This window comes from Falco punctatus (genome assembly GCF_963210335.1).
Source record: "Falco punctatus genome assembly, chromosome: 11".
In the NCBI taxonomy this organism is placed as follows: domain Eukaryota; kingdom Metazoa; phylum Chordata; class Aves; order Falconiformes; family Falconidae; genus Falco; species Falco punctatus.
The window spans coordinates 13,789,516-13,814,664 of NC_137591.1; the positions used below are offsets into that span (position 1 = coordinate 13,789,516).

Here is a 25,149-nt window from a genome sequence, read left to right on the forward strand (position 1 = left end):
TCTAACCTTTTTCAAGCACATGACTTAGCCTGAGGATGAAAAAGAACAAATAAAAATGTCTTAAACAGGGATAGGAAGTTGCAATAGTTTATTCACTGGAGTAAGGATGGGACATAACTATGTAGAAAGAGTCACTCTCTACCTCAGTGACTATTTATGTGTTTACAGAAGTTGTACAGCTTAGAGAAGAGTATGTAGGAAACCTTTTACAAATTAAATCGCAAGCGAGTACCCAGGATCTTCATTATGTAAGGTAAGAGCGGGTTGAGTTCACATCAGGGAATCAGTTAAAACTTATTAATAAACTTGTTCTACCCTTATAAGTGGAATCTTGACACTTCCTTCATTTACTGAATATATTAAAAATAAAGACTAAATTGCTTATATGCATTCACATTGCAACTTTTTTAGAATATCTTGGCCAATATGAACTATAGATAATTTTAGAATTTTTCATATATGTATATATTTATATTTTCATGACTTGGAAGCATGCAAGAATACCCGTTTACAGTTTGAATTACTTTTAACAGTGCTTCCATAAGCTTGTACTGAAGTAGTTTTTAACCACTAACATAAACATGCATTAATTCTTAGTCATAATTGTATAGCTGTTCCTTAACTGTTCAGAAGCAGAAAATATAATCAAATCAGTGTTTTCTCCTAAAGCCTATCCTGAATCCAAACCACACCTCTTCTCCAGGGTCCATAAGTGTGTCAGAACCTATGCCATTCACTCTGTCTGGATAACATGAATGGTTTTGATAATACTTTTATCAACAGTAAAATTTTAAGAATAAAAGGCAAATATAAATGAAACATTTGTTATACGAAGGTAAATAAAAAACAATGGATAATTGCTAGATGTTCTAAATATGTATTCTAGTCACCGTTTGAGTTCTAGTCAGTACGACAACACTGGTGACAGTTGAAAGAGGTACAACTTCTGTACACTTTAAGCTGACTTGTATTATGCAAGCAGATACTTTGAAAACAAATTTGTAATTTGCTGCCCATATTTTGCCAGAATCCTAGTAGAAATCAGTATAACTGCACAGCTGTAAGACAGATTATTTTGCTAAAATAATCAAGGGTTGAAACAGTCAGAAAAAAAACCATACTAGCACTACACAGGAAATGGAAAGGTAGAAGCTTCACAGATATTTGTCTGCTCTTTCACAAGGTGACACTGAAAACAACCATAGTGTTAGAAGTGCCATGATGTAGTCTCATCCAACAGAAAAACAGAACAGTGGTGAAGGAGCTGCAGTAATGGAGAACACTAGCCAGAAGCTACTTTAATACAGAAAAAACAACCCAGTTCGTAAAATAATTACCATTTAGTAAGTGTAAAGGAGCATATTCTTCTTTAGTATATCAAAAGTTTGAATTTTCTGTGTAAATTGAAGCAACGGTCAATTATAACAGTTTTTATAGATAATGTTGTATAAATACTCAATATAGGGTGTTTGGTTTGCTTTTTCAATTGATACCTCAACAATGTATTAATACCATGGTATTACACCTCAAGTGTTGGTGTTTCAAGTATTCTGTAACTCACTTAGTTAGTCTGTAACTTCAAACAAACAGGTAGTGGACAGCGAAAGGTAAAGTTATGAAATTATGTTAAAAGAAAGGTTATGGAGACTTCATTTTGGTCTTTTTTTGGGTGTTTTTTTCATCTTTGGGGTGTTTTTTTTTACCTTTCTCCAGCAATACACACTACAGCTTAAGACATTTTTCCGTTTGGGGGTTGGGACAATCCCAAGCACAAATAAAGGTTGGGTGGAGACTGAGAGCAGCCCTGAGGAGAAGGACTTGGGAATGTTGGTGGACAAGAGGCTCAACATGACCTGGCAACGTCTTTCTGCTTTCTGGCAGCCCAGAAAGCCAACTGTATCCTTGGCTGCATCCCAAGAAGTGTGGCCAGCAGGTTGAAGGAAGTGATTCTCCACTTCACTCTGCTCGGCTCTTGTGAGACTCCACCTGGAGTGATTCAGGTCTGGGGCCCCCAACATAAGGAGGACATGGACCTGTTGGAGTGAGTCCAGAGGAGGGCCATGAAGGTGATCAGAGGGCTGGAGCACCTCTCCTATGAAGACAGACTGAGAGAGTTGGGGTTGTTTAGCCTGGAGAAGGCTCCAGGGAGACCTTCTAACAGCCTTCCAGTACCTAACGAGGGTCTACAGGAAAGCTGGAGAGGGACTTTTTATAAAGGCATGTAGCAATAGGACAAAGGGTAATGGCTTTAAACTAGATATTAGGAAGAAATTCTTTCCTGTGAGGGTGGTGAGGCACTGGCACAGGTTGCCCATCAAGCTGTGGCTGCCCCCTCCCTGGCAGTGCTCAAGGCCAGGCTGGATGGGGCTTGGAGCAACCTGGTCTGGTGGAAGGTGTCCTTGCCCAGGGGAGAGGGCTTGGAACTAGGTGATCTTTAAGGTCCGCTTCAACCCAAACCATTCTATGATAGTATGATTACATGCTTTTCTTGGCAATATCCCTGTCCCTTCTTTTCTTGGCAATATCCCTGTCCCTTCTTAGACCTCATTTCCCTAGTCAGGGTAAGTGAGCTGCTCCAGTCTTCTGATTTGTACTTTACGTTTCCTCAATCAATATAGTGGCCGGTCTCTGTACAGCTTGTTGACAACACATCCCTTGGACATTTCTCATGCTTTTTTTTTTTTTAATAAATCCATTATGTTACTTACTGCTTCCCTAAAATTATGTTTCATTTAATAGCTTCTGGGTAGAAATACTGTCAAAAGCTTTTGAAAAGTTAAATTATGTCAATCTATTCCACCTCATCCACTTTTTTATGATATTTAAAAAATGCTTTCAGCCTACTTAATCACATGGGATTTTCTCCTACATTTGTTTCCAAAAAATACATACTAGATGCAAGAATGTCATATTCCATGATGACTAAAGCAATAGTTTCTGTCAGTATCTCCTCAACTTGCCAGCTTTCATTTATAAATCAAATAGTCTCCTTTGTGCTCTGAAACAACATGCTCCAATAATTTAGACAGCGAAACAGAACTTTCTGGTGCAGAAGTTAAAATAGCAGTGGCTCACTTCTTGCTGCAGGAAAAAAATTCTTGTCCTTCCCGAGGCAGCACAATTGGAAGTTGTTTTTATGAGCCCATCCTGAACTCAAACTGACAGTTGCTGAATATTATCCTAAGTCTGGCATGACTTATACTTCCAGAGATAAATAATTTATTTCATCAAAATTTAGCACTCTCCAGCTCAAGATGGCCAAGGGAGGGCTTATTAGCAAGCATTCCAGTTGCATTTACAAAGTTTGTTAATATAGAGACCACCACTGGAAACACTGCATATCTCGGGTCAGAATTTGTTTAAATATACAGGAACTGTTTAGCTGGGAAGTAAATTTTTGTCTTCCAAGGAAGACAGAAAAGCTAATGATTTTTCAAATGTTCTGCTTATTACAGTCTGAAATTCCACCTCAAATAACTACAGCTATTGCAGATGAAATTATCTATATTGCTAAGATTTTAGACACCTGCAAATGTCAAATTACTTCCTGAAGTAAATGCAAATTTTGCAAAGAAACACCGCCCCCCAGCAGCTAACGTTTAAGCCTGTGGTATACATTATGCTTGTTCTTGCACCCAAGTCATTAGTTCTTATGCTTTATTAACTAGTTAAATTTGCAGTTGAAATTAACACAGCACTTTTCCTGTTAGCTTTCAGTTGGTAGCATTCTTCCTTAGAAAACCGTGATGATACATAGGCAAAACCTGTATTTTTGGTAATAGTCATTATGACATCATCTAATGGTAAAAGACATGCCTAGAATATTTTCATATTTTTTCATTTAAAATCTCTGCCACAAGAGCCAACAGGAGAAATGCTATTGATCTTGAAAGGGAAATAGTTGGTGTATTTGGCAGAAGTATCAATGCTTTTCATTGAAGCAAAGTGCAAACTATCACTGGAAGAAAACAGTATTTATAGGAAGAAACTTATTTTATTTCTGAGTTTTTCTAAGATTTGTTTTAGTTGCCATATTTGAATTACAGTTGTTGCTTGGAGGGACCTTTTCTGGGAAACCAGTGCTGCTATATATTTATTTGGAGTGCCTGTCTGCAATCCATACATGCTGTGGGAGCTGATGCTAGAAAACAATTTGGTTTTGTTTCAAACAAAAGGACAGTGACACGGGAGCTCCAAGAGCAGTGCAGGCAGGGGAAAACATATTTTTTACACCTCATTCAGGAAAAATCTTTCTACACACAAAGATATTGGTTACTGTAACTCATTCCCTCTGAGAAGGTACTGTTGCACTCAATATTATAAATGAAAGGTATTGAGGAAAGAATTTATTTGAACACATTAGTAATCAAAGCTGTTTCACTGAACTGGAAGCTCTGGGGATGGGAACATTCCAGTACTTTTCTCATGTGGTACTGGAGGGAATAGGGGAATTATGCTGTAGCAACTGGTCCTTAACTGGTTTATTCCCAAAGAGTCTCTTGGTTTATATGAAATAGGGTGAACTCCCAGGAACTTCTGAAGAACAAGGACACTTCCAAGTCCTATCAGAAGTCTTCCTAGATAAAGGTGGAAGAAAAACTACTGGAGGACAAGCATTATTGCTGAGGGATGAAAAGCAAAGGCATTTGGGGAAGAGTCGGGTAATTCTAGGTCTTCCTGAAACATCACTGACTAGTATGTAACAAACTGAGAACTATGACTGTTACTGACTGAGCTTCATGCAACTTGTTTGTACGGTTCTGCCCTTTGTCTAGGTTTCAGGATACTGAATTTTACATTGATGTTTCATAATTGCAGTATCACAGTGAGCTCCAGTAACGTAAAAGGAGAGAAAGGATATTGCAAGCTAAGACACAGAGGGCTGTTAAAGCTGTGTGAGGATTTGGACAGCATCCAATGATACCTGACTCTGTAATCAGTAATGTCTTTTCCTTTCCTTTAGGGTTAGCTGCGTTAAAGCAAAAATCGAACAATTTATTCTAGACCCAGCAGAGGTGAGAGTAAGATGATCTCTCCCTCAGGCTTTATGTTTTCCTGGGTTCTACAGGAACAGAGTAACAAATATATCATGGAGCATCTCCTAGCTCAGACTGTAATTCAGTTTTCCATTTAAGTTCTTCAGTAGTGATCTGTCTTGATGCTTGACTGTTCTGGGGTTTTTTTGTGATACCATTTACCTCTTTAAAGGCAATTTCCTTTAAAAAGTAAATGCATAGTGAAAATTACTCCAATGGTGGAATGCATGTAATTTAAAATAAGAAAAAGTGCTTATGCTTTCAAGGTAGAAAGCATCTCTGTATGTACATGTACTAAAGCATCTCTTTGTTTTTAATTAAACTTCAAAAAGAATTAACGTGTTGGTATAGAAGCTGCTGGACAGATGTAATGCATGTCAAGGTTCAAGTTTTCAATCATTTGCAAAGTGAATATCATAGAGAGTTTATATGTAGAGATGTTGGCTGTATTTATAGTTTGAAAAATTACTTGTAGAGGTTGACAAGTCAGATAACCAAGAACAAACACGCAAATTGTGTCCCTTAAAGACTATGTGAACTAATGCATATGCTGCCTAATTCAGTTCTGATTCCTAATGACAACTTCATATAGAAATAGGGTATTTATTTTAGGGTCATAGAAGTGTAGAGAAACGACTGAAACATTTTGAACTGTTCATTACTGTGTTAAATTGACTTCAGCTTAAAAAAGTTAGAGAGATGCAAATACAGTGCAGGACAATGTCTATTGGAAGCTCAGAGCCCCACTGAGGAAACTGAAAACGTGATGCAAAAATGCTTTCAGAAATAAAATAACAATATATTTGCTTTCTGCATAGTAATAGTCACCAGCCATCCAGATGAATATCCTCACTGGGAAAAAAAAAATTAACCAGCCAGTGCTCTTTATCTGTTCAGACAGAAAGACTTGCACTTAGTATTACGAAAAGCGTCTATGTTCCAAAACCACTCTGTGGCACCACTCTCTGCCTCCATCAGCTTCCCTACCAAACAAGCAATTGCTTTCCCCCCAGTTCATTTTCTACCTACCATGCCACCAAATTATTGATTTCTCCCCTCACCACCAATCAAGTCTAGCTCTCCTTCAATTTGCCCATTTTCTGCTCTACAAGGGCTCATAATTGCATGGTGTCTTTCCCATCAACTCTCACCACTGCTTTGCCCGAGGCACTCATTTTTAACAGCTGAAAACTGATATAAGTCAGGGTATTGCTCAACATGATCACAGCATAAAGACAGAACTTCTTCCTCTTTCTGCCTGCCCGAAGTTATTACTCCACATAAACCTACAAAGACAGGCTATTACTACTGCTTACTGTTAATTGTTTCTTCAGACAAGACATACCATTTGCTTGGTGTCATACTTCCATATTACAAGTATGAATGCTGGCTTAACAGAGTTTTACCGTGAAGGGAATTAAACCATCTGAATATCTCCACATCTGTGGGCCATGACACTAAGTACTTGAGTTTAACTTGAAATAGTGGAAAATCAGTTTAAGAACAAAAAAATCCTAACCCTCTCTTTTGTAGAAATTTCATTGTTTATGTACTACCAAATTAAAAGAGAAAGGAGATGATAAGCAATCGAACTACAGGTGTCACAAGATGTCACAAGATATCCTCTTTTGTAATAATGTGGGAATGGGCCAGAATCTGACATAATTTTTGCATTTCATATTAGCTGTAACAAATCTCTAAACCTATTCAGAGTCCATCTCTGTTTTTAGAGGAGCAGAGCAGGTTTGACCTGTCCGTGTGCATGGCTGTGCATGTTTGTATTTTCACATTTTGTGGTATAAAGCAATTAAATTAGCCGATAGTTTCTGATGTAAGTGTGTATTTACTCTTTTTGGGGTTCATTTAATTTCTCACTAATGTTACTGGAAGATGTTATTTGATGGTTTAATTTTAATATTTTCTTGCCATACTAGATTCTGTCAATGCACCTAATGTGTTCAAAAATTATGCGAGTTAGTAGTTTCAGACTACCTATTTTGAGTAAATGGGTTTGGCATTTACAAAAGCTAGCAACAGCCCCTACAAAACTGTCAGCTCTGCTCAGGGCTGGTGAGCATTCACCGTCACGCTTGTTTACAAGTAGCAGTCATAGCCAATAGACACTCAGATCAAGTGGAACTTAAAAAAGTCTAACAATAGAGGTATCATTACTCTGCAGTGATTTATGAATCCTCTGTGGAACTCCTGTGGTAAAAAATAAGGTATTAAGTGGTTTATTTTAGATAACTCAGAGTATTGCTTAGCATTTCAGTAATAGTGATAGACTTCCCAGTTCAGTTTCTTTTCTAAATTTCTGTCTGATGCCAATTTATGACCTCTGCTAATTGCATATTTTTTTATAAATCACTGGTGAGGTCTAGCGTAATTTCAGTTGTAGTTTTTCTTCTGTACATGGTACAATAACATATAAAAAATAAATCTGAGATTTCAGAGTATTTTATATACAAGACAGAAAATATTAGAACTAGAGAATGGATTACAAAGAAATATTTCTCCCCTATGTGCTCCCCCCCTCCATTTTGTGGTGTTTTGAAAGTTTTTTTTAAAAGAGTATCATTAAAAATACTTTATAATAGGGGAATGTTCCTGAGCTCCCAGTCTGCACATTTTAGCTTCATTCCTCAGTTCCTCTGCTTATTATTTTTCCTATACAAGGCTTCAACTCTTTTCCTGGCCTCCTTTCCCAATGGTTCTTATCCTACCTTATATATTTTTTCTCACATATTTCTTTACTGTTTTCCCATGTTGCAGATTTTTTTTTCTTCTACTTTTTCCAGCGTTCTCTAGAAGTAACTGCATAAGTCAAATAGCTTGTAATTATTAAGAGAACCAAAGTAGATAATATAACAATAATAAAGGGATTTTTGTGTGAGTGTCTGAAAATCATGAAGCAGCACCTATACACTTTCATCTTTTAGGATTACCAAGTGTAAAATAAAACTAGTTCTTATTTGTTTTCACTCCTTCAGAGGCAGACCCCTGTCTAAACCAATCTGAATAAAAATAGTGAGTTGTTCTTTGAACAGCTGTAGCCACCGCCACCTGAAAATCATTATAACTTTCTCAATCTTATGAATCTCTTTGTGTTACTAGCTAAAGAATTATCAACGTCCAACTAAAAAATACCAACACTTCAAGGACAGTGGTACAATCTGACTTATAAACCAGCTATGTCTTTTAAAAGCATGGGATAACTGTGATACCAGAAGACATGCTCTGTTTTTTGTGGGTTAGCCCCTTTTATTTTTTTTATTTAAAAAGAAATTTTTCCTCTTTGCAGGTGATAATATGTGGATGCATGTCTACTTCCTGAACAATGATTGTGTTTCATTTCCACATATAGCTGGTTAATGGATTATAAGGCCAGATGTGACAGCTGTGTAGAACAATTTTTAGACTGCGGACTTTCCTGAATTAATCCCTATTTAAATTTGAATGTAGTATTATTTTTCTTTTTAGGAACAGCCTTAAAAATTTCTAATTCATGGACAATCCATTGCCAATTATCATTAACTAAGCAGTAAAGAAACTGGCATCAGAGTAACTTGCTGCTTCCTTCAGATTTGAATGTCTCACTTGCTCTTCATCCTTGTGTTTTACAGTGTTGTCTGCCAGATATAATAACTTCTCAAGTTTCTCTTCCCCATGAAAGGGTACAGGAAACAGATTTATTTTTCTGTCTTCTCTGATCTCAGCCCCAGTTCTTCCCTTATTAGACATGGTAGTCAAGTAATCATTCTCATAGCACGTCTGGAAGTCCCTCCAGTTTATCAGCTGTGAATACTGGCACTGCATTGAGCATCCAGGAGCTATCACCGCTGCACCAAACACCACAGTGTTATGTTATTACCTGGTTTATATTCAGCAGTCCTGTTCATACATTTAATTAGATCCTCTGACTAAGCAGCACAATCCAACTCCTGTTCACTTTATTGTTCACTATAAAACTCCCTTCAGAAGTTGCTCTGTCTGAGAAAAAAAAATCCCTTATCCTATTTATATGACTGGAGGTCTGACGGCCTACTTTCCACAGTCAAACGCCACAGAAAGACCTGTACCTGATGATGTGACCTAAAAGAATAACTCAAAGCAACTCTGTGATTTTTTTTTCCCTTGACTACAATTGTTGGAGGCTTAGCACTCTGTACTCACTCCTGCTTTTGAAGATCAGCAACAAATAACTTCCTACTGAGGCAAGAGGTCAAAAGAGCATATATGAATACTGTGTGGTATGATAATCAGATCACCTGTACCTTTAAATGTACAGTATTTGGGGCATTTCTTCAAGTGACATATGTTTCATTGACTGAGAAAACACTCAGACATGCAGTTATTGTTGGAGTCTTTGCCTGCAAAGAGAGCAAATAGAACGTTCATCATCCGGTTCCTGTAATCCTGTTTGATTTTGAGGTGGATGGGAATATTGCCGTAGAGCAATTAGCCCAATGTTTTTATTTTAATTTGGACATTGCTTATTTTCATTGACTTCGATCATGTTCTAAAATAGAGGATATTTTCATCTACTGTTGCAAATGCTATTTAACTATACCTATTTGCTTGGGGTTTTTTTTATGCTTTCTCCATTTCTAACGTTATTTAGAAGTGCACAAGCAAGAATTCCCTGCGAGTATGCTGCAGCCAGATTTCTTTCTAGTCTTCCTGTACTCCAGTTTGAAAGGCTATTAAGATCTCGGGGCTGTCATTTTGGATAAACCACCTGCAAAGATCAGGAGTGTCATTAGGGGTGAATCAGTCTGTAGGGGGCTGTGCCAGGCCGAATGACTTCACCCTCACCCAAAAGCCTGGTATAACTGCAGTTCCCTTGATGCTTACCCTCCTGACAGATGTGAGGAAAAACCTGTGCACTTTTTTCTTTAACTCTTTACGTGGTATTACCAAACCTCCATTTCTTGTCATTGACCAGTGAGATTCACAATATTCAACAACTCAGACAATTTTTCTTTGAAGCTCTTTCTGTTGTCTATGATTTGTTGGGTGCCTATTTAGAAATACTAATCATTTTCTCTCTCAGAACAGCAAGTACAACCTGCTTTCTCTTGAGCAATTATTTACAATGCAGATTACAATGTAGAAAATATTTTCCATTATTTTTATGTATAACACTATGCCAGCATCAAATCCTCCAATTCAACAATGTTCACGTGAAACTAGGATAAACTTTCCAGAAAATTCACTATGCCAGTCATCATTTATTAAGAAAAATACAAAATAAAAAAATCAATATATATAGAGGTACATGACTTCAATTAGTCATTTCTTTACTAAATCATGATGTCAGAGCAAAACAAAACTACCTGAAACTGAGCTAAAAGGAAGCCTTGGAGACTTCAGAGATCTTTAAAGCTCCTACTTTAATCCTTGGGATGTGTTCCCCCAAACCAGTTGGGAGCAGAACAGTGTGTGGTGTAACTACAGTGTGTGTGTGTGTGTGTGTGTGTGTGTGTGTGTGTGTTAAATTCACATCCTCCTAAATGATGCTGTGTTACCTCTTCTTCCCACAGAAGCAGCATTATTGAACAGACTGAGGAGAGAGAAGGTAGAACAAGCCTCTTGTACTTTCTTTTGTCTCAGGGAGATAGATCTTAGAAGCAGGACCAATCACGGAAGTGATGTGGACATTGCTGCCCCACAGCTTCTATGTGTTGGGCAAGGGAAGGACGTTTCTGGATTCTTACCAAACATAGCCCCCAAAACGTACTTCAGAAAGGTTTGTGAAACCTTTTTTGGCTCAGAGATTTAGGCTGATTTCATGAAGAAATGAGATTCTCTTGTCCTCTGAAGTCTTCCCTCATCTTTTCCTGCCCCCAGAAAGCAGAGATAGCAAAGTACAAAAACCCCCATTAATGCGTCATTGAGGGATACACTGTAGAGTGAGTTCAGACCTCAAACCCCATTGCCCTCACAGGGAAGAGATACTTCGCTTCTTCCTGTATCACTGATAAAGACTGTATCAATTCAGATAACAATGCAGTTAATATGTCTTGTGTATTGCAAATGCTTTCAGTGGCATGCTTAATAAAATTATATTTCTATAAAACATAGCCCTTGACTATTATTGAACTGAGCCATCCATAAAGACACCAGTAGATAATTTAGTTGCAAAGAGCTGTGTTTTGAAGCTAGTAGGGATTTGTTTTCAGTGGGGAAAGCAACCTATTGATTTAGACACGTTCTGCTAAAAATGAGAGTTTTACTGCTGTTTGTTCTTTGTGAATAGGGTTGTTTGAGTACCTTTTATGTTTTATTCAAGCTTCCAATAATTATCAAAGGATTTAATTTTAAAATGTTTAGCAATTCAGTGAAGTGCAGAACTCACACGGTTACTTAGTTTCTTTCAAAAATAATTTCTCTGTGAAAACTACCTTGCCTTCCTGTGGCTCAGGTTATTAATTCTCATTTTGTGAGGGGAAAACTGAGTCTACGTGCAAGCTTCAGATAATTGGTTTTCTTTGGGTGACAATATAGGCTTTCATTACAAAGCCCAGATTTTTCAGAGTACTGAAGCACAGCTGGTGTTCCTTGAAATGGGGGAAGTTGATGTTTCAAATTCTCAGAACCTTCAGAACACTTCAAAATTGATCATATGTTTTTTCATGTTAAACTGGATTATTCAAAGGAATGTCACTAATGAGAAAGCACGACTGTCATCTTTCCAAGTGTGGTGTGACCTACACAGTAATGATCAGACACAACCTGATTACAGTTGACTGGTTTTTATGGGTACACATACGCACAAACATCATATTATATATCTTCCCTAGCATATCTAATGAAGCACATTTTTTTTTCTGAGAAGCAACAGAAGAAAAGCATATCCCCACGACTTCCTATGATACAGACCAGCACAGAAGAATTCAGAGATCAATCAACAAGATCAACCTTGTTCTTATCAACAGGGAAATTCCAAAGCTGCTCTTTGTGCATGGATAATAAATTGCCCAACAGCAGCCCAAAAACTTCATTTAAGACCTGTTCTTCCACAAGCCTCAGTTTTGACACAAGTTAAGATGTAATCCTTCTAGTAGGTAAACACAAACAAATTTGTGCTTTATAAATAAAAAATAATGCATTTAGTGTTGATTAACACTGAATGGCAAAAGAATAAATGTCTGCCCAGACAGATCGACAACTGTGCTGTATCACAGGATGAACTTCTCAGTGGTTCTCGGGGTCAGAGCCAGAAACTCCATTTCAAGAACCAGTCAGAAAACTCCATGTGTTGATACTTATAGTACACTCATCTACGATGGAAATTAACTCTAGGGCTAAGCTAAGCATAAAGCTCAATATTAATATGGTAAAGATTTAAATGGAGACTAATAACAGTTAAGATTTGAGTAGCTGGACAGGTGCAAGCTTTCTACAATAGCTGCCTCTCTCTAGTATACTCTGGCCTCCCACAAGCTTCCAGTTTCTTTTGTTCACACAGACCCAGTTTGTAGAGTTGTTCTTTGTCTCCTTCATGTTCTTTCCCTATTTTTGAACTATTTCTGACATCTGCCCCTCTAAATAATTATTCTTGGGCTGATATTTGCCTCTGAGTTTAAATTGAGGTGATGTATAATTCCATAAGAAAGCAAATTGCATTACCAGTGACAAAACAGCCTCAGTATTATAGGTAATATATGTCATCATAAGGCATAATGGAAGGAGTGATACTGATCCTGCAGTGGGGGGTGTTAGACAAGCAATTCAGTATCTTTCTAAAGGTAACTCATTAAGTACCATGTTATATTCTGAAATAGATATTTGGAAAATAACTTCATATATATAAATGTTAGCTTCTGCAGCAAAGTTCCTGGTGGGGTTTGAACTTCTCTCTCCACAGCTTTTCCTTACCTATTATTTTTACCATGAGATCCACAGCTCTGGCAAGACAACTGAAAACTTGCTCAGTAGCCGTGGACTTGGAAGAAAGAACCCAGTGAAGTTCATGAGCTTGGAATTGCTAGTGTAATGCTTTCCACCCTGGGGTTCATTCTGCTTCCTAAAACATAGCACGCTGAAGATACTGAATGATTGAAAAATAGTGACTTGTATAGCAGGGCACACACTGAATGACAGCCATCTGGTGTGACCGTTATTTGCTTGCTTCTGTAACTTGAAGTTAGAGTGTTCCCCTTTTCCATGGTAATGTACCTGGCCTCAGTTCAAGAAATAAATCAAATTAAAAAATCCAGAGCAACCGTAATAAAATGACCAGTTTTTTCACAGAAGACCTCAATAAGTGATGATTAAATCAGTGAAGTTTAGTAAATATGGCAAGAAAAAACACAAACTCACTGTCAAGCATGTCACCTGGGCATAAAAAGAACTTGTCAGACAGAGCTGAGCAATTTTGGGAGAATCAATTTCAGAATTCAAACAAAAGATAAAATTAATGAAAATAGTTTAAATGGTAAGAAATTAATTATTTGGCATTTTAAAGGAGCTTTGCTTTCCTGATTTTATTAATTTATCACTGATCCAATACACTTTCTGCTAGTGTGAGAGCAAGGAAAGATTTCTTTTCTATATAATAGGGGACTTGCAAAAGTATTTACTTTTTCCTAAGAATTTTGCTCAACTATTTGCAGAAATCATACACACATTACAAAAATTGGTTTCAGACAATTCAGAAGTTGCTGAAAAATTTTCACTTGCAAATTGAATAGTTAATTATGTTAATCTCTGAAAAGAGCTGACAATAAAGTAATTACATTTCTGGTCTCTCCTCTGTCATTTTTTTTTTCAACCATCCAGTGGCTGGAATAGAAATATACATTATTAGTTCTACTTTCTGCTTTGAAACTTCATTCTTTGGGAGCTAGTCAGTTTTACTGTAGCTTCTGTTTCTGACAAGCTATTAAAACCAGGCAAAATGGTTTAAAAAATTAGTTTAGTTTTCAGACAAAATTAAAATGATTCCTACCTACAGAAATGGACAGCACACAGAAAAATAGAAAGGTTCCTATCAAGAAGTCTTGGGGTGAGAAGTCATGTTACATGTTGATTCCGCCAAATAGTAAGCAGCATCTGATTGCCATTTTTTTTTTAATAGTTTGATGCAGACAGAGATGAAGAAGAAGTCTTCTTTGATATAAGTTCGGCTGTTGACAGTAAACTATTTGCAAACAAAGGCGCTGCAGCAGGTGAGTTAATGTAAGATTTAAAAACCCACATTTTTTGTACTGCATTTGACATTGGTGGAATGCCTTTTTGATATTCCTCAAGTATGGATTTATGTACTATAGCAAAGTCTTGACTGACCTTAAACATTTGCACAACCAAAGCCAAAACTATCTCTTTACACTTACAAACTTCATACAACCCACCTAACATCTTAGTTATCTGCAAGCTCACCTTAAAAGACTATGGATAGTCCGCTAAAAAACTATAGTATTAATACAAAAAACTTAATAAACTGATTGATTCCAGTTGTCTGTTTCAGTACCAGATGATACCTCAGTGTTCACCAGAAAACCAGTCCTATGAGATTAATGATCATACTTCCTCCCTAATAATTGGTATTAATTGTGAAACAGTGTGTGAATATAAGCCAGGCATTTGCAGGGTTTATTTATTTATATATTCATTATTTGTGCTTACTGAGGCTTGAACATCTTCAAAGAAAAAGCTTTTGAGGGACAAAGGACTGAAAAAGAATTGAAGGTAAAAATCAAAGCACTGAAAATCTGTAACATCTGTCAGAAATATTTTGTTTGAGGGAAACAGGAAAATGTTCCTTGGTAACTTCACAACTTTTTCTTTTTAGAGATTGCATCCCTGGCTACCTACCACATAGACCCTGAGGGTTATATAGATAGATGAGGTTATAAATGTCTTATGAAACAGCACGGAAAAAGAAAATTCTAGGTGAAATACTTTCCTGTAAAATTTACTAGCTGTATTAAAACAAAGATTAGATAAGTATAGTAGAAAAAAATAGTGTATCTGATCTCTCCTCTGTTTAAGTGAAAATTCATATGTCATAAACTGGCAGACAGGGTTGTAATCGTGAACAATCATCTGGGGGCTGCCAAGGAACTGATGAAGCACAGTGAAGTCTAGTAATAGCAATACATGTATTATCTCTTTTTGACAAAGGGGGGATTGGTTTTTTCTACTAGCAAGACATTTGCAAAGATAGTGGTTCAGACAGAAAAATTAGGCGATATTCTGGAGATTTGAAAGGGGGTTCCAAGCTAGCTAGCCAACAAAGCCCATAAGTCTATTTTTGATAATGTTCAAAATGAGATAAAGATGAATTATCGAAGGGGGTGGGGACTGAGAATGATATGAAGTGCATTAGCTAAAAGAACAGGATTCTAGTGCTCAGCTTCGAGGTAAGACACACACAAGAATAAAGACTGCTAGCTTTCTTCGTCAAGTGGCACGCTTACCTCTTTTGTACTTAGCCTTATTCCTAGAGGGAAGAGATCGATTCCAAACCTAAGATGGCATTCCCACTGTATAGCATTATTTTGATAATTGCCTTTGGATTCCCTAATTAAATGAGCTAAGTACTGAATAGCAAGAGGAAGAAAGAAGTGGCATAAAGGTCCTAGCTCTGACAAACAGATTTACAAAAGGTAATCTATTTGCACAAATTGGTTATGATTCTGGATGAGTTCCAGTCAGTTCCTTGAAAGTCTGATCTACTTAATAAATCCCTCACCAAAATAACCGGAGAGCTATGAGGTTTATCAGACGCCACGCCACAGTCATCTAATTGGTGCCTAACCTGAGCACTAATAACAGTAAGGAGATTCAAAGTAGGATTTCTAGAGATCCTATCAGACTAGATACTTAATTTCTAGAGGTCACAATTCCAGCATTGCCTTGATCTCACTTTTTGTCTTTTAATCTTATTAGTGATACTGCAATATATTTTGGTTCCTGGTGGCTGACGTAAACACAGTATTTCTAATGTTTTCATGCCTTTACATCAAATTCATATGTTATACCTGTAAAATCCAGTTGTAATCAGCTGTAACAATATATGCTGAAAGAAAACTGAGTATTTTTATAGATTAAAATACATTTTTCTCATTGTAGTCTTCTACAACATATTAAGACTGTTGCTAAGAGCAACCTGTCATTGAACTCAACAGTGTAAGGTTGCAATAAAATTTGTATTTGCATCTTCTGAGAGCAAAATTATAACGTAATCATTCTAATGATAATCAGTCCTTCAGTAAATTATTTCTATTATATTCCACTTGAAATTTATCTTCTAAACATTTGTCTTGTCCAAGTGCTTATATGCACCATGTATTAACTGAGTTATTAGACAGTGCTTCAGAGCATGTTCCATAACATAAAGAGACATTTTTATTCTATTGAGCTTAAACATGCTACTAAGAGAAGCAACAAGTTTCACAGAGTAGTCTTAGATTACTTTTATGACAGTATTGAACAGTGTAAATATTATAGTTGTTAAAATAAGGTATGGGGATATTTGAGCCAATGAACCATATTGAATAGAATTGCTACCAGGATTTGAAGTAACAGATTTAAACAAGGATTGGGAAGAAGTTAGCTGATTTGCCAGAACACCAAGGTGCAGATGTAACTCACATGCTGGGGTATAGCTACTCTGTAATGAGAAGTTAAATCAGCTGCAAATAAATCTAGACAGATCTGTGCAATTCAGTTTCATTGTATAAATGGATTTAGTGAACTGTGAAAAAGCAATGCTTGGCATTTGCATTTATGAAAACTTAAGGAAGAACACACTGCCAGGGAAAGTGACACGCACCCAGGCTCAGAACACAATGTTTTATAGGACCAGGGGCATTTATGGCCAAGATGCCACTGGGTTCTGGGGTGCATTTCTGTGGTAGGAATTACACACCTGCCTGTAACAGCTATACCTTCTCAGCTTTCCATGACCAATCCCGAGCAATTCAGCTTAGAAGCAAGAAACAATATGTAAAATACAGCATAAAATTCCAAAGTACAGCTTCATGGTGAAGGAAACAACTGAGCACAGCCCTGCACCCCTCCAGGAGCAGGGAAGTCATTCTCCCTGACTGTCAGACCTGGCAGGGGTAGCTCCTGTCAGCGCACCCTTGTACAACTGCAGCCACCCATTAATTCAACTTGTCCCTCAGTGCTGTGTCATTGGAGTCTCTTGGGTTCCTAGCAAGACAAATCTTCTGAAGATGCCTTAAGTGTCAAGATACAAAGCCTAGGAAAAAAAAGAGGATGCAATTCTAGCTGATCTGCTGTTCCTTTTTTAAGCACCCTGCTCCTCCCTGGAGAGCTGATTATTCAATTAACGGGGGTTTAATAAAAATTTCCAACTGATTTTTTAATTGTGCAGTACTGTACCTAATAAAATCCTATCTGTTTTTTCCCTAAGCACATGAAAATGACCGGGTTTCCCTTACCTCAACTTTATGCATGCACTGAAGTTGAGGAAGCATATTTTAAGTTTTAAGAGTACCTTTTCAGGTCAGGTGCCTGCAAGGTATTTCTCCACAGCAGTAGAGCTTTCATGCATTTTCTTCATTTTTATTTTATTTTTTAAACTGTTAAGTTTCCCCTTTTGAAATTGATACTGTTACTCAGATTATTTGCAAGAGGTTCATACAAGCACAGGAAGGCTCTAAGATAACCCTCTGAGGCTGACTTAACTGAAAGATGAGATTATCTGGTGGAATGGGGCATCCCTTCGAAAGAAATTAGGACAATTCAGGCTGTAAGACTTTCCTCCTAATGGTAAAGAAGTATTACATTTTTTTAATGGCCTAGTTCTCAGTGTACCAACTTATCAAAGGAAAAACAATGCCATTTACTAAGAAAAGGCAAAGAAACTTAGAATCGGGTCTTTTGTTTTCAGAGCATGAGATGTGCAGTCTGCAGACACATTGAGAGCAGCAGGACATGTTTGCTTCCAAACGCTTTAACCAATCCTCCTCTTTTCCTTAGCCAACATTTTTAATTTCTTCTTTGAAACATTGCCACAAGTTTGACATAAAACGTAAAAAATCTGATTGGAACTTGTGCTTAAAAAACCTGAGCTGAGTTCTGAATTATCCACTTTAACACTCCCCTTGGCTTTAGCCTTGTCAGTAGCTTTGCCTGGCACCAGGATTACTGACTCCTAGTACCTCACAAAGTGGCTATCTGGTACACCTCTGCTGCCACGTGGACTAGCAATTAGCAAGCCTGTTGTCCTCCCCTAGAAGACTTGTTTTAGCAAGGTTTAGTCCAACAACAAACTGAGCTGTAGGGTAGCAAACTACTAATGCTTATTCATACTACACCAGGGATGTCACAAGGGCTCTTATATGTCCCCTCATTACTTTATCTTGTCCTGGGAGTAGCCTTTGCTTCAAGTAATTTCTGGTAGGTTTGTCTTGAGGCAATTTGAGAAGGGTAGAGAACTCTGTAGACTGTTCAGTGATAGGTGGTTTTGGGGTTTGTTAATTTTCACAGAACCATGAAAGAAAGCATATTTTCAATTTTGCTGACCTTCCTTGAATATACCCTAGAAAGGAGCTATACTTCCCCAGGGAGACTGGTTTTCTAGTTGAAGAAAAAAGGCCTAAAGGTGCTTGAACATATTAAAATTGTATAACCACTATAGCTTTTGTCACTTAAGATACATTATGCATGAGTATTCATTTTCAGCCTGACCTTTACATTGAAGTCTATGGCACCATATTTCATAGTAACATTTCTAGCTAAGGATATGTACTGCTGTTGGTAGTTAAGTGACAGTTAATCAAATACTTGCACACAAGTGCCTTTAAAAGTGATTGATGTGTCAAGGTAGGCCAGTGCTGGTGACAACAGAATCTTAGTTAAATTATGTTATCAACAATGACACAATGTTAAGAGTGAGATACCAGCTTTGCAAAATAAATCAAAAAATTTAGATTCTCTCAGCAGTTATAGATGTATTTGGTTGCATCTATCTTTCAAAGACAGGTATTTTTAAAAGACCATAAAGCCAGAGAACATGATGCATATATACATATGAAATTGTACAGTAGCAAGAGTATAATCTCTTTCTGTTATTTTTTAATAGCAATCTGATAAAGCACACATGAACATTAGGGGGAAAAACAAAACAAACCACCATCAGATGGTAGACCCTAGTCTTTCCCTGGTATCTCTTACATAGTCCAAAGAGTTGCGTCAAAGATGAATTTGGCAGCAATTGTAATATGGATTGCAAACACCCTGGAATCATCATCTCTACCAAGCAGTTATGGTTTTAGTCATCATGACATCCAGTTCCTCTCCTCTGTTCTCCTCCTTAGTTCACCATCTACATAGATTACTACTGTGTAAACTTTAAAAGAAAACAAAAGCAGATAATACATAATTGCATCTGGCACAAACTGAACTGCAAAATCTGTTATTGATAGTGCTTCTTACAGAGCGCCACCCATACAAGCATCTCTAATGGTGAGAAAACCACTCCAGGTCAGCAGTAGTCTTAAAACTGTGTATCCTCAATGCCAGTGCTTGCAGGAACATCATACCAGGTAACCTGTAACCCAGGAGGGAAGGGGTTTTATTCTTTTCCTCATCAGTGGTCTTGTTTGACTGGGGACATGGAGGCACAAAACAAAGCACATCTTATACTTCCTGTGGTGTTACCTGTTACTTCTCACATAAAGACATTGATTGGACTTCTGTGTGGCTACTGGCTATTTACAATTTTTAGATCTGTGTGTCATTACAGTATTTTTGTTATTCTCATTTTAATAATGCTGTGAAGAGTACTCCTGTAGCCACATGCCTATTGACATTTTAACATGTGTTGAATACGTGCAGGATTTGGTTTGGGGCTGCACCATCTGGAGGGCACAGGAGACTGTTTCCTTCCTCATTGCTCAGGAGTGAGATAACCAGAATGGGGTGATAGTGCCAGCATCTGAGTATCATGTCCATGCCACATCATTCCTATGTTTCTATATAAAGATGATAAGTGGTTTACCCTCACATTCTAGTTTAGCAATGACTACCCCCCTACATGACTTCTTGAAATACCAAGCCCAATTCTGTTATCCTGCACCTTCAGCAGTTCATCTGGAGCTAAACTGTAAAGCTCAGCCAGGTCAAGGCTTCTCAGCAACTGAATTTTGTCAGCCCAGGTGCAAGAGGCTGCATAACTTGCTCATCCTGTGACAAAAACATGATGGGGAGAAGAGGCAGAGCTACACCGTTGCCTTGGAAAGGGGTAGGGTAGGATAGGAATGGGGACTGTTGCTGCTGGAAGCATGCTGCTTTGGTTCCCCATCAACATCACTCCACCATCCTTATCTGCTAATCACCAATTAGTCAGTATTTCCTTTTTCTTTCCTAAACAGAGTTTGTATTCTCCCCTAAGCCAAGATCCCTCTGGCAATTTTACAGTTGCAAGTCATGGCACACAGAACACTGCCCAATAAATTCACAATCTAGCTAAAACAATTCACCATTTAGTATAACCATTCCTTATCAAGATTTGTCGTAGCTTTTATGGATGCTTTGGAGGCTTTGTTAATGGAATACCATTCACCTGGGTATTCTAGCACATCTGAATTGTTCCTTGGATCACAGTTTTTGCATATATGCAGACAATTGGAAATCTTATGGTGTTCCATCAGATAAAATGAAAATTTCAATCCATTTCTGAAGTCTAATTTTCTTTCCTATTTTAGGCCCAAATGAACTGGATTGCAGTCTGATTATGGATTCAGGAGATACTATTTATACAGAATTTGACTTTGAAGACCAGGTAATTTTATGTGTATATGGCCTCTCTTCAGACAGTTTCTTAGTTTACGTACATACCATGCTATACAATTTGTCTGAACAAGATGGTGGAACTAAGCCAAAGGGGGTTTTAAGTGCAATATACATCAATTTAGGATGCACAGAGGTTGCTTTCTGGTTATGACAAAAAAATATTATTGTGGTATTAAGAGCCCATATCTTCCATTACTGTACATTGCTGAGTTTCCTTCACAAATTTTAAAATGTTGGCAATGTGGCAAATGGAATTGTTGGAATGCACTGTAAGTCTCCTGTATATTTAAGAAGAGGGAGTAAAATATTTTTCAAAAGAGGGGCATGAAAGTACAAGAAATGCGACATGTAACTAAAACCAAATCATTCTCCCCTTGAAAAAGAAGTCTTCTGAAGAATAAAACAACAACAAATGCTTACAGTGTGTGGAAACCAGCCTTTCTACTGATCCCATTCTATCCATATGTAAAAACTAAAAGTTGATAGTGTTTTCCTTGTACAAAGGAAATAAAAAGGCTTGGGGGGGGGGGGGGGGGGGCGTGGAAAGAGTTGTATACATCTTTCCCCTCTAATCTTCACCTCAGCACTGGTAAAGCCACATCTGGAGTACTGTGTCCAGTTCTGGGTTTATCGATACAACGTATGGAGATACTCGAGAGAGTCCAGCAAAGGGCCACTAAGATGATGGACAGGGCCATCTCTCCTATGAGGAAAGGGTGAGAGCTGGGAATGTCCAGCCTGGAAGAGAGAAGGCTCAGGGGGGATCTCATCAATGTGTACAGGAATCTGAAGGGAGAGTGCAAAGAAGGTGGAGCCAGGCTCTTTTCAGCAGTGCCCAGGGACAGGACAAGAGGCACTTGGCACAAACTGAAGCACGGGAGGTTCATGTGGCTTGGATACCGTGCTAAAGATAAGCGTTATTTTTCTTGTTACTGTGCTGTGTCATTAAAAGAATGACATAATTAAAAAAAATATTTCTAAAGCTATCTGCCTATCACACCCCCATACCTAAGGGTGTTTTGTATGTTTTGCTTTCTGCCTTTCACTTTTGCACGACTCCGCTTGCACTTTCTTCATGAATACCACAAACACTTCTCTAGATTTGTGAGCAGCTTGGCAAAGAATGTTATTTTGTGTTTCTGTTATCATTCAACTAAATGCAGTTGTGAATGTTCTCACGTCTTTCCTCATTATTCGCAGAAGATATCTATTCTTGTGAAATTTTAAAGCTAGTGACAAACTCAGGACCAACAAAACTGAATATTCATTCAGTATCATCCATTCGTTGGTGTTCTTTCACAGTATTCAATACAATGCTTTACCCTCACCTGCAACATATATTTTAGCCCTATTAATTTCTGTTAATTTCTGATCGTTTTGCTGGTTTTGGCTCAGTTATTTCAGTTTGGCTTAGTTATTTCAGTTTGGCTTTTTTCAAGCAGACAGCTTGCCTCTGTCTCCAAATCCCATTTAAAATCCTATTATTTCATAAATCCCTCTTAAAATATTCTCTGCCCCAGGAAACTCTCTGAAATTTTTCATCATCATTTTTGTTTGACTGTACTACTTCTTTATTGCAGGGTTTAGGCCTTTATGCCCTATAAAGCAGAATGTATATTTGAATCATATTTGGATTATACTGATATTAAATTTTGCATTTTAATGAAATTTTAAATACATTCTTCTAGCAGAGTATGAACACTAAAGAAATTATACTCTTGATTCATAATGTTTGAAATCCTGTTCAAATAATAAGCACAAGTTTTATAGTTACAAAATTAAATAAACAGAAAGAAATACACAAAAATTATACTAATTTATAATTTCAAACTATACGGTTCACTGATGATACATTGCACAGCCTATAAAAGCACTGATGGTAGTTTTGAATGAAGTTGCATGTTGTTCTTACATGAGATTAAGCAAGACAACGACAATGGGACATTATTGTCTTTGTCAACTGAAAATAATCTTTCTGCTGGATGTGGCGGTTAGCTTTTCTCATTATTTTGCCAGATCAACACATTGCCATTCTGGCAAGAGTGCGATACTGTTACCAAACAAAGAAGGAAAAGTAAAAACAGTGCTAAATACCCCTCAAAGAGAAGTACACAATTAAAATGTGGCTAACAAATCACTCTTTTCAACTGCAAGTTGATATCTTTGATACTTATTAATGACATTTAAAAAAATTCTATTACTAATAAATATTTTCATACTGAGTTCATATGAGAAGCCCTGTACAAATATAAAAATATAAAGAAGAAAGCAATTGCAACTAGAAGCCCTTACGATCTAAATTTTGAAATTGCACAAGAAAATATTGTATACAGAAGCAAAGAAGGGAGTGGAGATTACCATAAAGTCATAATACCATCTAGCTACCCAGTCTGAAAACATTAGAAATTACTCTCAGGAAGAAAAGATCAATAACTAAATTCAGGAGTGAGCTCACATTCAAAACCTGAGCTCATTTTGGCTGTGGCAGTGATTTAATACTTCAGTGATTTACCACGCGCTGTTTACGAATTGCATGAACCACCAACAACCTTTACTCGGAAAATCTCAAGTGGAAAAGGAATGTGTGTCTGGATACAAATGTGTCATGAAGTGATGTTATTGCATAGGAAATCTGTCATGAAATGTGGGGGATGAGAAAGCTGGTTTCTAAGCAACCTTACACAGCTGATATGCTAAAAATGGCTGAATTTTAGCAGAACATCTTGGTAGTCACTGAGCAAGAAGAGCTGGGGATTAGAGCAGTACACAACCTGTACTGAAGACAAAGCTGCAGCTGGGGATGAGTATCACTTGGCATAGCTGAAATGGACATAAACAGATACCTTTGCATTTTCTTATTCTTGGAATAAGCCAGGAAAATCTCCAGTGTAAACTATGCCAACCAAGAAGTATCTGGGTTCTTCAGATGTGTGCTGCTTTTTCCAGAAGAACCTCTCTTACTGGCAGGCAGGAATGAGAAATGAGTGATGTGGTTCCAACTACCAATGTAGCCATCAGCTCATCTAGCAGCGCTCCAAAATACAGCAAAGTGCTTTAAGAAACACTTGGTACCTGTTGTGGAAACAGTCCAAAGAAACACTAACACAGGCTAAGATCTGGCTTTTCTGGAGGAGTACACAGGGAAAGTTGAATTAAAAACAATTCAGAAAAAGCTTGAGCTTTGTATTGTACATTTTATACATGAATTTAATTAAATGTTCTTTTAACTAAATTAAAAGCAAGTTGATTGTTTTCTGCTGGCTATGCATGAATGCTTCAAGAACTTGGAACACTTGTAATCATTAAGTCCCTACAGCATTGAAAGGCAGGAGGGAAAACCTCACTTTAAAAAATAAACAACAAAAAACCCTCAAAACACCACAACAAAGAACCCCAAACAAACAATTTTTTTTTCTCTAAATCACTAAAAACTACTTTTCTGTTCTTTCTCAGATCTGTAGCTGTCAGATTCTGTATCACAGAAGGAATAATCTAGGTTTTTAGAATTACTGCCCAAAATACATTCTTCAAAAAAGTAAAAATAAAAGCAGACAGTACCTCTCATCGAGAACGCCTTGTGGAAGAATCAGCCGAAGTTTTGTGTGGTAGCAATCTCTATAGCCTTTTATAGAGTAATGATTACACTACACATAACCTGATTGAACAACATGAAAGCACAGTAAATTGAGAAGTTTCAAATGCTTTTACCCGCAGGAAGATACCAGGAATACGTTTCCAGCCACTCATTTTTGGGTGCAACAGCATAGCTTCTAATGAGGGAAAGCTTGTGCTTTATAGAATATTCTCAGTTTGCAGAACTGGCTGTCATGACTAGTGTCTGGTTTAATAAGGATTGTCTTTTCCTGCTGGAATGCTCTCAAGTGTGATACAGGTTTTCACTGTGCACTGTGTTCATTTATACCTGCCATTCAATTTCTCAACTTTGCCAGGGAGGCTGTCAATATGATGCCACTTATTTCCAGAGATCAGACAAGTTTTATCTTTAAGAATTGGATTTTTAATTAGAAATCTACCATTTGGCTTATTTCAAGAGCATTCAGGCCCAAAGAGAGTACTGAAAAATTGGCATCAGTGAATCCTGTCAAAGAGTTCTAGAAGAAAAGAGCACCCAATTATTTTCTTGTGAAAACAAGGCTTTCAAGAAAACCTTAGCTAGTCTGAGGAATATTTAGACTAATTAGAGAGAAAGTTAAAACACACAGTCAGATGACTGTAAAGTGAATATACTCCTGAACAAGTGCTTATAGAATTGATAATTTTGAAATTTGGGAAACATGAAAATCAAGTAAACTTCAAGTAAAAACTTAAAAAATATACT

The 25,149-nt window shown here is 37.3% G+C and overlaps 1 protein-coding gene across 1 annotated transcript in view; it reads left to right on the forward strand.

Moving 5' to 3' along the window:
- Window positions 1-25,149, forward strand: part of AK5 (adenylate kinase 5) — a 113,708-nt gene that overhangs the window by 50,596 nt on the left and 37,963 nt on the right. Inside the window, exons 7-8 of the mRNA XM_080406916.1 lie at window positions 14,119-14,209; window positions 20,723-20,799. Coding sequence (XP_080263042.1) covers window positions 14,119-14,209; window positions 20,723-20,799 — 168 coding nt within the window. The remainder of the gene's footprint in view (window positions 1-14,118; window positions 14,210-20,722; window positions 20,800-25,149) is intronic.